The sequence below is a fragment of the Falco cherrug genome, chromosome 8, assembly GCF_023634085.1.
Source record: "Falco cherrug isolate bFalChe1 chromosome 8, bFalChe1.pri, whole genome shotgun sequence".
NCBI classification, from domain to species: domain Eukaryota; kingdom Metazoa; phylum Chordata; class Aves; order Falconiformes; family Falconidae; genus Falco; species Falco cherrug.
The window spans coordinates 62,361,835-62,374,585 of NC_073704.1; the positions used below are offsets into that span (position 1 = coordinate 62,361,835).

General features: G+C 48.9%; 1 protein-coding gene across 8 annotated transcripts in view; it reads right to left on the bottom strand.

Annotated features, from left to right (window-relative positions):
- The window catches only part of TCF7 (transcription factor 7), a 73,804-nt gene extending 64,905 nt beyond the window's left edge, over nucleotides 1-8,899 (bottom strand). For 6 of the 8 annotated variants that reach the window (XM_055717528.1, XM_055717525.1, XM_055717526.1 and 3 more), the window contains exons 1-3: nucleotides 8,420-8,899; nucleotides 8,255-8,321; nucleotides 7,781-7,890 (exon numbers count right to left, since the gene is read on the bottom strand). In XM_055717528.1, the coding sequence (XP_055573503.1) occupies nucleotides 7,781-7,890; nucleotides 8,255-8,321; nucleotides 8,420-8,617 (375 nt within the window). In that variant the 5' untranslated portion in view covers nucleotides 8,618-8,899. The remainder of the gene's footprint in view (nucleotides 1-7,780; nucleotides 7,891-8,254; nucleotides 8,322-8,419) is intronic. The other 2 variants (XM_055717530.1, XM_055717523.1) reach the window with 1 other exon arrangement.
- Between the last annotated feature and the right edge of the window lie 3,852 nt (nucleotides 8,900-12,751).

Consider the following 12,751-nt stretch of genomic DNA (forward strand, 5'->3'; position numbering starts at 1 on the left):
CTCAATGGAACAAAGGAGATACTGTTGAGACTTTTTTTTTTTTTTTGCCTATCATTTAATCAAATGTAAAGTTGTTATAACCGGAGGGGAAAAGTGCTCTAGATTCTAGTATCCAGCTTTACTTTGGTTTCAAAAACTTACCACAGCATTGTTGAGTTTATTGTTTTGTTTAACAAAATACTAATTTTGGGACCCCATGAAACACAATGAACCAGATTCTTTTTGCAGCTGAGCTGGGTTTAGCACAGACACAGCGGATGGGAGAGAAGCAGTGGTTTAAAGCCACCTTGGTGACCCCTTGCCCAGCACCTCCAGCCAGCAGGATGCTCTGGATGGGTACTGCTAATTCTGTCAGGCTTTACTAACCCTCCTCATCCTCAGTATTGACCACTTCACAGAGGCAGTGGTGGTGGAATAGTCCTTCATAACTTTGGGAATGGTCACTATAAAGACCCAAAGACAAAAAAATTCAGAGAAAGCATCACAGGATGGAGCAGTGATAAATTCTCTGTAATGAGGTAAAGGTGAGAGAGCTCTTTGTCCGAGATCATTGGGAGGTGACCAAGAAAAAGATCCTGCCATAATCAAGACTCAGAGGCGTACATTGTTGCAATCTGTTCCTTTAAGAAATGAAGTAGGTGGGTTTGTGAGCCAGCAGCATGTGCTGAACTGGCAGTCCCACGATGAGAACGAAGACCTCAGATGACATTCACAGAGGGTTTGGTACAGACTTTGCAGGTTCCCAGGACATCTCATCATTCACACCATGAAACACTCGCCCTGCCTGGGGGCTGGAGGGAGCCATGCCCTCCCGGACAGGCTGCTGGACAAACTGGCAGACGGAACAGGCATTTGGCCTTTACTGATTCAGCTGGATTAAAACTGGAAAGTAGGAAATGAACAGCTCTGTATCCTGTTACCAACCCTCTGAGTCACCCGTCCTCCTACCAAACCTTTGTTTCATCCTCCAGACACAGAGGCTAATGAGCAAGTATCGTGTTATAGCTTATTTTTTAAAGGGAGATTTGGAAGAATAGCACATGAAAAAGTCGGGGGGGGGGGGGGGGGGGGGAACTCACACATCCCAGCTTGGCACCAGCCTGGGATTTGGTCAGGCTGAGCAGCTTTCCCTGCCGCAGTGGCTCTGCAAAGAGTTCAGGAAGCAACTTGTACCTACCCTCCTATTTCTGTGCCCTCCACCCACCATTGGTAAATGATGAGGTAAGAGCATGTATACATCAGGCTGGGAGAGATGCTGATGTAAGCCATCTTCTGGCACCACGAGCAGTGAGCTGGAGTGGCAAAGGCACGGGAAACCAAGGAAGTGAGCAGCAAACAAGAAGAGAGGCGTTAGGTGATGGCTGCAGGCAGCCCATCAGTGGGGTGGGATGGAGAGAAGCTCCCGCAGTGGCAATGCCCTCTCCAAGAGGACAGTGCTGGGGATGTCTGGCATCTAGTCCCTCTTCACATCAATGCAACAGGCAGAAGACAATCCTTGAGGATTTCTTGAGGAATTTGTGGCTCACACATGGTGCAGGAAATTTTAGTAACTGAACAGCAGCACATGCTTATCTGCCCTGTCCAGCACAGCCTCCCCGTGAGCATACAGGATGCTCACAGATGCACAAGGTCCTTCCTTCACCTTCTCTATGGTAAATTAGTGAGGGGGATCAAAGGCCAACCCATACAGAATGATGACTAAATCTGGCCTTGCTTAACCACTCCTGGCCAAAGGGCTGACAAAGAACTACAGGTGTGAAATTAATGGCAAGCTGTAGATGTTTCCTCAAAACAGTTGATGTTTCTCAGCACTTGATTGTGCTCTACCAATGACCATCCTATCATGTATACACAGACACACGCAGACCGGACCAGATCGCAATCTTAGGCATGCAGCTCACACCACTCGTATCCTGAAAACCTGATTCACTTGCAGATCACGCTACAGATAGCGAGGGATCCAGCCTGTGATTAGGATCTGGCTCTTCACAGATTGTCTACGAGAGCAGGCAAGAGAGTCATCCCTACGGAGCTGGCAATGTCTGTTTAGTCACAGGAACACGTGTTGTTACTTGGTACCTTGGAACAGCAAACGCCAGCACACCTGACTGTACGGATTTGTCAGAGTTCCCACCTGAATGCAGGAATGTAATAGTTATGGCAGGAGAGGGACTGCAAGCTGTGAGGCGACACATGAGCGTGTTGCAGAGCTCCTCGCTGCCTCCTCACCACTCCTTGCTCCTCTCAGTTAAAGCCTTGGATACCAGACTAGCTCTGTTCTTTCATCTTGGACATGTCGTGTGCTGCTCACCCCCAAATCACTTTGTTCTTCAAGAGTTAAAATTCCAAATATATTAATCATTAACATGGATGAGCTTTGGGAGCTTGGGTTGATGTTCGGTTTTTGCTTTTCTCTCCAAATTCTCAACTGGTTGAGCTAATAACTTTTCACAAACAGCAACAGTTGGAAGCTTGCAGGAACAGTGCCTTTATCATACATATCTCGTACCAACTCCCCATCAACAAAGCATCCCGTGCTTGGGAAGCCAGTTCCAGGGTAGCCTGCAAAGGAATCCCAGTGGGACAGTAGATATCGTTGGACCATCTGAATCACGTGCACACTCATTCACATGCATGGATTTACATAAAACTTGCTTTTGTTTCCCTGTGACATTTTTCTCTTTTTTTCATTCCAAACAATTTTAAAAATAAGGTTATATTAGACCACACACAGGCAGTGCTGTATCATGTCACTGCTTCTTAAGCAGAACTCTCTAATTTATTTCAAAGGGAAGTTCTGCTTCAAAATTGAGGGTGTGATATGAACTCAGAAATTAACACAAGAATTTTCCTTGGGGGGGAACCAAGGCTGAATCAGACATGCAATAAATGACCTCGGAAGCCCTGTGCCTTGGTACATCCACCTATCCAACATTATGTTTTAATATAAAAAATTATTTTCACCATTATCCTATTTCAAGCCAGGTAGAAGAGCTGGAAGAAGTGGATTCGCTCTTGTCAGGAGGGAACAAATTACTCATCTGTCTGCCTCCCAGGACATCCATCAGCAGCCACCGCACTCCTAACGCTTTCTGCCAGGAACGTAACAATTTATGGGGACAGAGTACTGTCCTGGTGAGGTCCCATAGCACAAGCCCTTCTGCCAGGGAACCTGGCTGGGATGCTGCTGGTGATGCTGCTCTCCCACAGCAGCAGGCACTGCTGGGAACGCACAGAGCCACTGCTCACTTGCAGCTGCCCTCCCTCCACGCACAACATCTGGAGGGAGATGCAGCAGCACAGCAACAAATCCCATCACATGGCAACTCCAGGGAGTTTTCCCACTGGTTTCAACAGGATCAGAACTCGACGGAGGAAAAAGCAACACTAAACTACTGCCCTGACAGTGCAAGCTAGGACAGAAAGACCTCTAAACAGAAGCAGCTGAGCTGCAGATTTCCTTCCACCAACTGCTGCGGGGGCAACAGCCTCCTCCCGCAAAGGGATGGAGCAGCCTTCGGGGAAGGGGGCTGCAGCAGAAGTAGCCGTGTCCCAGGGCTCAGCTGCTGCTGCTTCAGCTTCTGTCCGGTGAAAGGCAGCAGGAGACTTTCAGCTCCATGCTTTTTGACCTCATATTAGACATTTGGGACCTGTGGCCCCAGGCCAGCAGTAAAAGCACTTTCATCCTGCCCTGCCCAAGGGGATATTTCGAACTCTCTGAACAGGAACCAAGCCCAAGGAGCCTGGCCAACCACAGGGACCAGGCTCTGAACACCAGCATTATTTGCTAGCCCTGCTGTCTCATTCAGGGACCTCAAATGTGCGGAGCTTGGGAACGTACCACCACCCTCCTGCTCCTATGTGAGCTCTGGTTAGACAACTCAATAATTAAGAAAATGAGGTAGTGTCTGTTTTCCAAAGAAATAGAGGCTCTTGAACCTCTGTTTCTCCCACAGACAGAAAGTCCAGCACCTCAGCTTTATACGTAGAACATTCTAATTCTGCCTTCAGACAGCTCACACGCTCACTACACGCACCAGAGGTGTGCCGAAGGTGCAGAGAGCTCTCCCTGGGGCTCTCACATCGACTGGGGTGGGGAGAGCTTGTGCCTTACACACAGCACAGCTCATTCCCCTATTTTATAAACCTATTTACAAAAGGAACGTAAAGGAACTTGTAAGTGCTCCTTCTACCATTTAACTACCACATGGTACAAGACATAACAATGTTCAGAAAACCCCCTCGGGTCTAAACTCAATTATACAACTGTAGCAAGAAAAATATTTTAATCTGATCAAAGTGTTAACATGTTTGACCATGTCTGACCTCTAATGTTTGTAACCACCTAAAAGGCTGATGTTCTTACTAAGGATGTACCTTAATTTGATTTAAAGTCATTTGTACTATTTAAAAAAGGATATAGTTTTATGATTTTATATTTCATTTAGAAAAACAGTTCCTCAACTTGTTACTGTTCTGTGGAAGTTTCTTGCTGATTTTTAACCAGCAAATCCCAAATACCCCACCTTGGGAAAAGCCAGGAGAGTCAAAGCACAGTCATGAACCACCACGCATGTGACACCTGAGAGCCGGGTGAGAAACGGCTCTCCTGGTGCAAAACTTCGTGATTTCAGAGGCATGTACAGTCTGCGCCGAGATGCTCTTAACACACTTGACAGAGTGTGCCTGGCCAGCCGACGGGGGTTCACAGCACACTTCCAAAACGCGAGACACCCGGGCTCAGCCTTGTCCCCAGCTCCAGGAGAGCCTCTGCCTACATGCCCCGGCCACCCCCAGCCCTCCTTTCTCTCTTTGATAGCTCACCTGCCAGTCCAGGCTACTTGTGCATGCTCAAACCAGCATCACTCCCGCTGAATTAGCCTAAAGCGGTGTTTGCCACCTGCAGCAGAGGTGGGCCACCCAGCCAAACACCCAGGATCTGTCTGCTGCGGGGGGGCTCTTGCCACATCCTGCTGTTTGTGGGGGACATCAGCTATGCTTGGCGCTGCTGATGATGTCAGGTACCCAGACATGTTCAGTGCATTGCTCTGGAGCGACATTAGAGCATGTAAATAACACAAGTGGGTGTGCTTTGGTTAAAAAAAAAAAAAAAAAAGACAATTTTAGTGGGGAGATATGGGGAGCGTAGCAGGATGCTGGGGTGAGCAGCGTAACAGTTAGCGGGCTACAACCACCTTGAGGGAGACAAAACAGAAGTGATGCTGCTGAGAAAATAAGAAAGGAAAAAGGAAAGCAACACACCGGTAACGACACACCCACCCAAGCAGGCGCTCCGGGCTGGCTCCAGCACTGCTCGCAGCACCCTGCCGGGGTTCGGAAGGAGCCCACAGAAGAAAAAAAAATGTGGTTTTACGGAGCGTCGCAGGGTGGGGGTTCAACCTGCAGCCTAAGTGCTGGCTGCCCTTTGGCTCTCAGGCAGCTGTATTTTATTTTCCAATCAGGTAAATATAAAGCCCTGAGAGCTTGCCAAAGCACTCCTGGGTTAATTTTTTAAGTTGGTTTTTTTTTTTTTAAGATTCTGAAATTAATCTTAGCTGCAAACAACTGTTTCCAGGAAGCCTCATTAACCAAAATACAATCTCCACTATCAAGTGCACACATGACTGTGATACACAATCCCATTCACTCACACAACCCTCCTCTCCAAGTCTACTTGTGCTAAAGTGTTAATTAAACACACTTTTATGGATGGTTAAGTATCTGCAATCTTCGGTCACAGATCTGACCTCAGTTATTGGAAGCAGCCACCAGATTATAGCCCGCACTTTATGTAACATACACAATAGCAATAAATCTATATGAGAGCAATACATAATTGACTGTGATAACCTTTGCATAGTCAATATAAATACAAGACAAAATTGCCCAGAACCATATATTGGAACAGCTATGGTACCAACTTGAAAAGCCAAAAGGCCAGCGTTTATCTGCTGAAGTCTGTTCAGCAAGAATTTTTTTAGCTGAAAGCATCAAATCAGCTTTTTAAGTCACGCAACATAAACCACCACAGGATCTGAACAGGCCTAAGTAAAGCTGGTTGAGGCAGCGGATGATCTCTGTGGCTGTCAAGAGGCTGGGATCGTTCCTTCCCTGCTACTTAAGTTTTCTCCCCTTTGAGTTCTGCACAGTCTGTTTACTCCTGTCTGTTGCTCCAACAGTAATCACTTGGTTTTTATTACATTATCAAGGGGAAAGGTGATTCACAAACCACCATCTACTTTTTAGCTTAATTGCTAATTAATAGACCATTGCACTTTGCTGCCCATCTAATAAGGGTTTAAGATTAAAAGAAATACTTCTACTACAACAAATAGTTGCTGGGCTAACGGAAGTCTGAACTTAGACAGATTCTATACCAGGGAGCAACCTAAATGCGTTTAAACAGAGACAAATTTAATACGATTTAAAATTTATAAGGAAGAGAATAGCTTAGTATTTTAGGAGGGCGAGGGGGATACCTGGTACCTGGACAAAGGGAGGCAAGGTGTGAAGAAACAGAAGGAATGCGTGTTTGGGTTACAACAACATACACTGGCCCTGCCTTGCAAGCGCATCTTTTCTTGCTGTAAACTGAAGGAAGACTTCAAAATGTAGGGACAGATCCTCAGTATCTGCAAACTGACTTCAGCAAAGTTACAAGAGTCTGCAGCCGGGGAAATCAGCTCCTCCGAGAAGGGCTGTGCCGGGGTACGGGCAGGCTCACGGAGGGACCTGCCTCCTCCTGCCGCCCAGGCCAGCGGCATCGGGCAGGAGGGTACGACACCGATTCCCATGGACAATATTTCATCACACTTTGAGTTCGATATCCCACAATCCATCGATTTTTCACAACACCAGCTTAACATCCTACCCCTCCAGTGAACAAATGACTGAAATTAAGGACAGTATGATATATTCTTTTAAACCTTATCCCTTTAAAGGCTAAAAGTTTAAACTGAGATAAACAAAATTATGTTCTTGTTCTCATTCACGGACTGCAAATGCAGAACAACATTTGAAATGAATGCAGCAATGCCGGCTCCCCAGGAGCGATATGAGCACTGTCTGTCTGCTGCAATGTCATCACATTATTTTCTGAAGTTCTGATAGAGATGGTAATGGGAAAAGATGGCTTTAGTAGAGAAGCCTTTAGTTTAATTGTTCAGATAGTAAAACTTATAAGCATTAGAATATACACAATTACTAAAGCTGATTTGACCTGAGAGGGGAAAACTTTACAGAAAGAAAATGGGAATAGTCATCCAGCAGCATTAAGCCTTTTCCTGAAAACCTCTATTTCCATTTCAGAAGCACAACATCCACTTTCTGGGCCATCATCCCCAACACAGCCCTAACCGAAGGCAGGCCATTTTACAAGCAGATTAACGCCGAACTGAAGTTAAGCTGCAGGACACGTCCCTGAACGCAAACACCAGAAGCTGCTCCCCTCCAAAGCCCGTGACCCAGAAAAAGGAAGGGGCATTCTTACAGGAAGCGTTAGGATTTGGTTGCTGGAGGAGTGAAGGCGAACCTAGAGGATGGGGAGACTGGAAAGGCACTCCTCCAGCAAACTGGGAGCGAAGCAGGCACTGGTGCCGAGCATCTTTCTCCCTTCCCACTCCTCCCTTGGCTTGGACAGAAGAGTGCCCGGGCATTTTAGAATCCAGGCTGCAATTTGTCAGGGGAAAAAAGCACGTGTAGGTGCCTGCACGATAACTGCAACATACTTTAGCAGTGAGAAAGGCCATGAAACTTCTCAGTAAGGAGGGGGTGAACTCACCAGAGGTGACATAGATCCATTTGGCAGATAAGGATCTGAGAGCATTAGGAAAGGGTAGCCAGAATACGCAGATCCTTTATACATCCCTGGGTCCTGATGCTTCATACCTGCTAAAATCAAAAGTTCCCCATCAAGAGTTGCCCTACGACAGGTGATTCCTCTGCCTGTCGGGGGGCCCGAAGAGGCTGCTGGGTGTTTCGGGAGTCTCTTTGCCCCATGCTCCTCAGAGAGGGTGCTGGGCGGTGCGGGGTCTTCACGGCAGGGGGGCACTGGGAAGCTCGGCTGCCGGCATCGGCAGCCTTCCCGGGAGGGCTGCTGTGGCAGCCAGGCCGGCATCCCTCCCTGCGGGGGGGAAGGGGGGGGGCAGGGGGGTTCACTCACCCCGGGGACACTCACCGCTTGGCCGGGGCAGGCCAGCAGGCACCGGGGATGAGGGGCAGGGGACGGGACACACACACACACAGAGCGACTAACCATCATCCATGTGGTCCGGGAGCTTCTCCTGATACACCCGCTGCGGATCCTGCGCCCGCCGGATGGCCTGCACGGGGGGAGAGAGACGGGCAGCGCGGGGTGGCGGGGCGGGGGGCGCGGGGGGGGCGTGGGGGCGGCGGGGGCGGCCGGGGCGGCCGGGCTCACCTCGGCATCGGCGGCGGCGGCGGCCGGGCTGCCGCTTCCCTCCGACTCGTTCACCAGCGAGGACTTGAGGTCGGCCAGGTCGCGCTCCGTGAAGGCGTTCTCGGGGATCTTCTCCTCCTGCTCGCCCTCGTCCTTGAAGGCCAGCATCTCGTCCGTGGCCCCCAGGTCGTCCCCGCCGCCGCTGCCCAGCTGCGGCATTTTCCTCCCGCCGCTCCCTCCCGAGCCGCGCAGCAACTTTCCCGGCGAGTATTGTTCTCCGCCGCCCGGATCAAGCCCTTCGCAATTATATATATATTTTTTCTCCCTCAATTTTTTTTTCCTCTTGAAAAAAATAAATTTGCTGCCTCTTGAAATTTTTCTTTGCGAAGTTTTTTTTGCTCCTTTACTTTTTAACTTTTAAACTTTTTCCCGTAATTCTGTCTCCCCTTTTCCAAATTCCTTTTAAATCCTTCCTTAAAAAAAAAAAAAAAATGTTTTTCCTTCTTAAACGTCCCCCCCCCCTCCCCTCCCTCCCTCCCTCCCTCCCGGTGGCTCGCGGGGGGCTCGGCAGGCTGCGGGCGGGCAGTCGCGGGATGCCGGGCTCCACGGGCCCCCCCGGGCCGCCGCCGCCGCCCCCCCCCGCCCCGCTCCGAGCCCCGGAAAGTTTCCCTGGGAGCAGCGGGCGCCGGCGGCAGCCAAAGGCACGAAGCGCCCGGTGCCTGTGTGCGAGCGCGGCGGCGCGGCGGCCAAGGGCTGCCGACATCAAAGCGCCGCCGGGTGATTGGCAGCTGCGGGGAGGGGCCGGGGGCGGGCGCACACGCACATGCACACACACACACGCACATACACGCACACAGAGAACACGCACATGCACACGCGCGCGCGCGCACACACACACACAGGGCACACGCACTCCGCCGCCAAGTGCCGGCCTTAAAAGCACCGCCAGCACGCCACGGTCCCCGTCCCCCCTCTGCCGCCGCGCTGTAGGGGGGGGACTCCTTCCCGGCGGTTGGTGGCCCGAGGGTGGGCAGCTGGGGCAGGAGGGGGGAGTGTGTCGGTGCAGCCCCCCGGCTGTGCGCGCACATCTGCACACATACGTGTATGCACACGCGTCTCTGCCTGCGCAGCTGTGGCCACACCTGTGCCCACGCGTGCACACACCTGCATGCGCTCACACACCTGTGCCCAGATATGTACATGCACATCTGTGCATGCACACACCTGCGCGTGCATGCACACACCTGTGTGCACACTCAGCTGCACACCACGCAGCTGTGAGCACACTCAGCTGTGCACACACACCTGTGTGCACGCCTATCTGCACACACCTGTGCGCACACATTTGTGCACATACTCAGCTGCACACACATCCACAAGCCCACATCTGCACTTGCATGTCTGTAGGTGCTCATTTGCACACACAGGGCTGCATGCATGCATCTTCCCACATGTCCACATATAGCTCTGTGTGCACACACCTGTATGTGCATCAGCACCCATCTACATCTGCGAAGCCCCATGCACATCCCTACGTGTGTCTGTTGTACATCTAGCTACACAGACAGTTGTGCACACACATCAGCACACAGCTACACATCTGGTACACATGAGCCCTGCAGAGGACTGAAGTCTGGACACAGAGCTGCAGGCACACATCAGCACATATATGTGTGCACACACTGAGATACATCATCACGTGTGTGTGCACACACAAAGGCCCATCAACACATATATGTTTGCAAATGCTGAGACACATCAGCATGTGTACATGTGCACAGAGGCACACATCAGGATGTGTACATGTGCATGCAGGCACACATCAGCACATGCATGTGTGCACACCAACACACATCAGTGCATGCGTGTGCACACAGATACATCAACACATTTACGTGTGCACAGACAGACACACATCAGGATGTGCATATGTGCATGCAGACACACATACCGGCACACGTATGTGTGCATGCAGACACACATCAACACATGCATGCGTGCACAAGGACACATCAGTGCATACACGTGTGTGCACACAGATACATCATCAGCACATACGGTCCGTGCGCGCACCGAAACGCACCAGCACATGCACGTGTGCGCGCAGACACACACCAGCACGTGTGTGCGTGCCCCTAGCGGCTCACAGCAGCACACACGTGTGCGCGCACAGCAGCACACAGCAGCACACGCGTGTGCGCACCCCGGGGCACACAGCAGCACACCCGTGTGCGCCCCGGGCGGTTGCGCCCCCCGGCTGCGGGTGCCCCGGGTGCCGAGCGGAGCCCCCGCACCCCGCTCCCCTCACCCCGCTCCCCTCACCCCGCACCCCGCACCCCGCACCCCGCGCGCTCAGCCCCGGCCCCTCCGGACGCGCAGACGTGACGTCGGATCGCAGAAAATTATTAGTTTTCCTCACCGGCCCCGAGGGTCAGGAAACACGAAATTACCATCTTCGCAGCCAATTTCGAAGACACTAGACACTTCTGTGTCGGCGTCGGAGTGTGGGTTGTTTTTTTTTTTTTAAGCAGTTCCCATGGAAAAGGAAACTCCCCATCTCTTCTGATCACATACGACAGGTCCTGTGCATGTCTCCGGTAGCTTAAAACAACACACCGATATTTATTTTCCTTAATTAAGATTGCATAAGATAGCCCTGGGTCCTGGAGACTTTTCTACAGACTGTAATGACGCCATGTAAATTGTTTTTTATGACCCAATATACTACATATTGTCACATTCAGCCCTTGAATAGGAAGCTAAAAATCTCGGTCCCTATTTTTCTTGTTAATGAGGGTATTATTACTAGGGATATAATCTCATTACTTTTTGGGGAGGAGAAGAACTCGTTGGAGCCACTTTGAAAAAGTACTGAATATATTTAAATGAAGCAAAATCCGTCTTTCTGCTAATTGCTGATTTTGCATGACATAGAATTATTGTTCTGATTTCGGGGGCGCAGGGTGTGCGGGGCTGAGGGCGGTGGGCGAGGGAAAGGGTGCCGGTGGCTATTTCCCCTGCTCAGCTCTCCCATCCAGATGAATGAGCGGGCTACCCCATAGGAAACTCCGATTGCAAATTTCCATTCTTTTAAACATCGCAAAAATAAAATAAGCTGCAGCCACTTTGAGTAATAATAATTTGAATGAAATATTTGCTACTTTAAGATTTTTTTCCCCTCTTTCAGATGATCCTCTTGTTTTGCATGTGAAAAAAATCGTCTGAGATTTACAGCCCTCCCAAATGGAGATAAAGCCTTGGCAATGAGTTGGAAACCTGTTGTAATCTGTGATCCAGGAAACAAAGAGCCTCATTAATGCAGAGACTTTGGTGAGCCTTTGATGTTAGCTAGCATAGCATTCACTCTCAGTTCCATTTGCATTTAAACATTCATAAAAACATCATCTCTGCTTCCTTTGCCTTAAGCAATTTAGGAGTAAAGTATAGCTTCTATTTAAAGAAACCCACTGTGGTGAGGCTTAGAATACAAATATCACATAATCTTCAAGCAGAACAAATATTTTATCCTACATTTCTGGTGGGCACATTTAATAATATTATATTTAAGACCCAAAATAAAAATTCCATCTTATTTTCATTAACCTTACACCATATATTTGAGTGAAAAGAGAAAAGGGCCCCTGTTAATTCTAAATATACAACATAGCAATTTGTGAGAGTAAGAGAATCCAGAGGATTTTACATTATTCGCAGGAGCTGGATTTCTGAAAGCTGGATGCCTACAGCAAGGTGCCTAAATCCTTTTTCAGGTACACAATGCTGAAATTTTTGAACAAGATCACTTTTTTATATATACATAGTTTTCTGGACTGCAGAATCTTCATCCTCGTTTTAGAATGGAGTAAAAAAAATTTTAAATTTTTTTTTTTAATTTTTGTTTTTAACAAACAGAATCGTTAAAAGTAAAATACTAAAGAATCAGAATAAGCCTAACGTGGAGATTTTCTTCCAAGAGAAGGCACTGTTGCTCCCAGATGGCATCCTGAGGGAATGGCAGCATGTGGGGAATTTGGGGAATCGCTTAGAAAACAAAGGCCTATCTATCTGATTATTTTCAAAAATATTATTCACCAACACACCTATGAGAAGTGGGACAGTGCTAAAAACATTGAAGTTGGCTTGACTTGATGTTTAGAAATATTCAACTCGGGTTGCCCATGCTCACTGTACCATTAAAAATAAAAGAGTGAGTTGAAATTGATCCCATGTCACATTGGGAGCTCTTTATGTTTTCACTCTTAGGAGCAAATATAAGGAAATCTTTATGTTTGGTGCTGTGAGTCAGTTCAGCCAGACTCATGTTTTAAGCATTATAAGCAAGTTTCCTATATG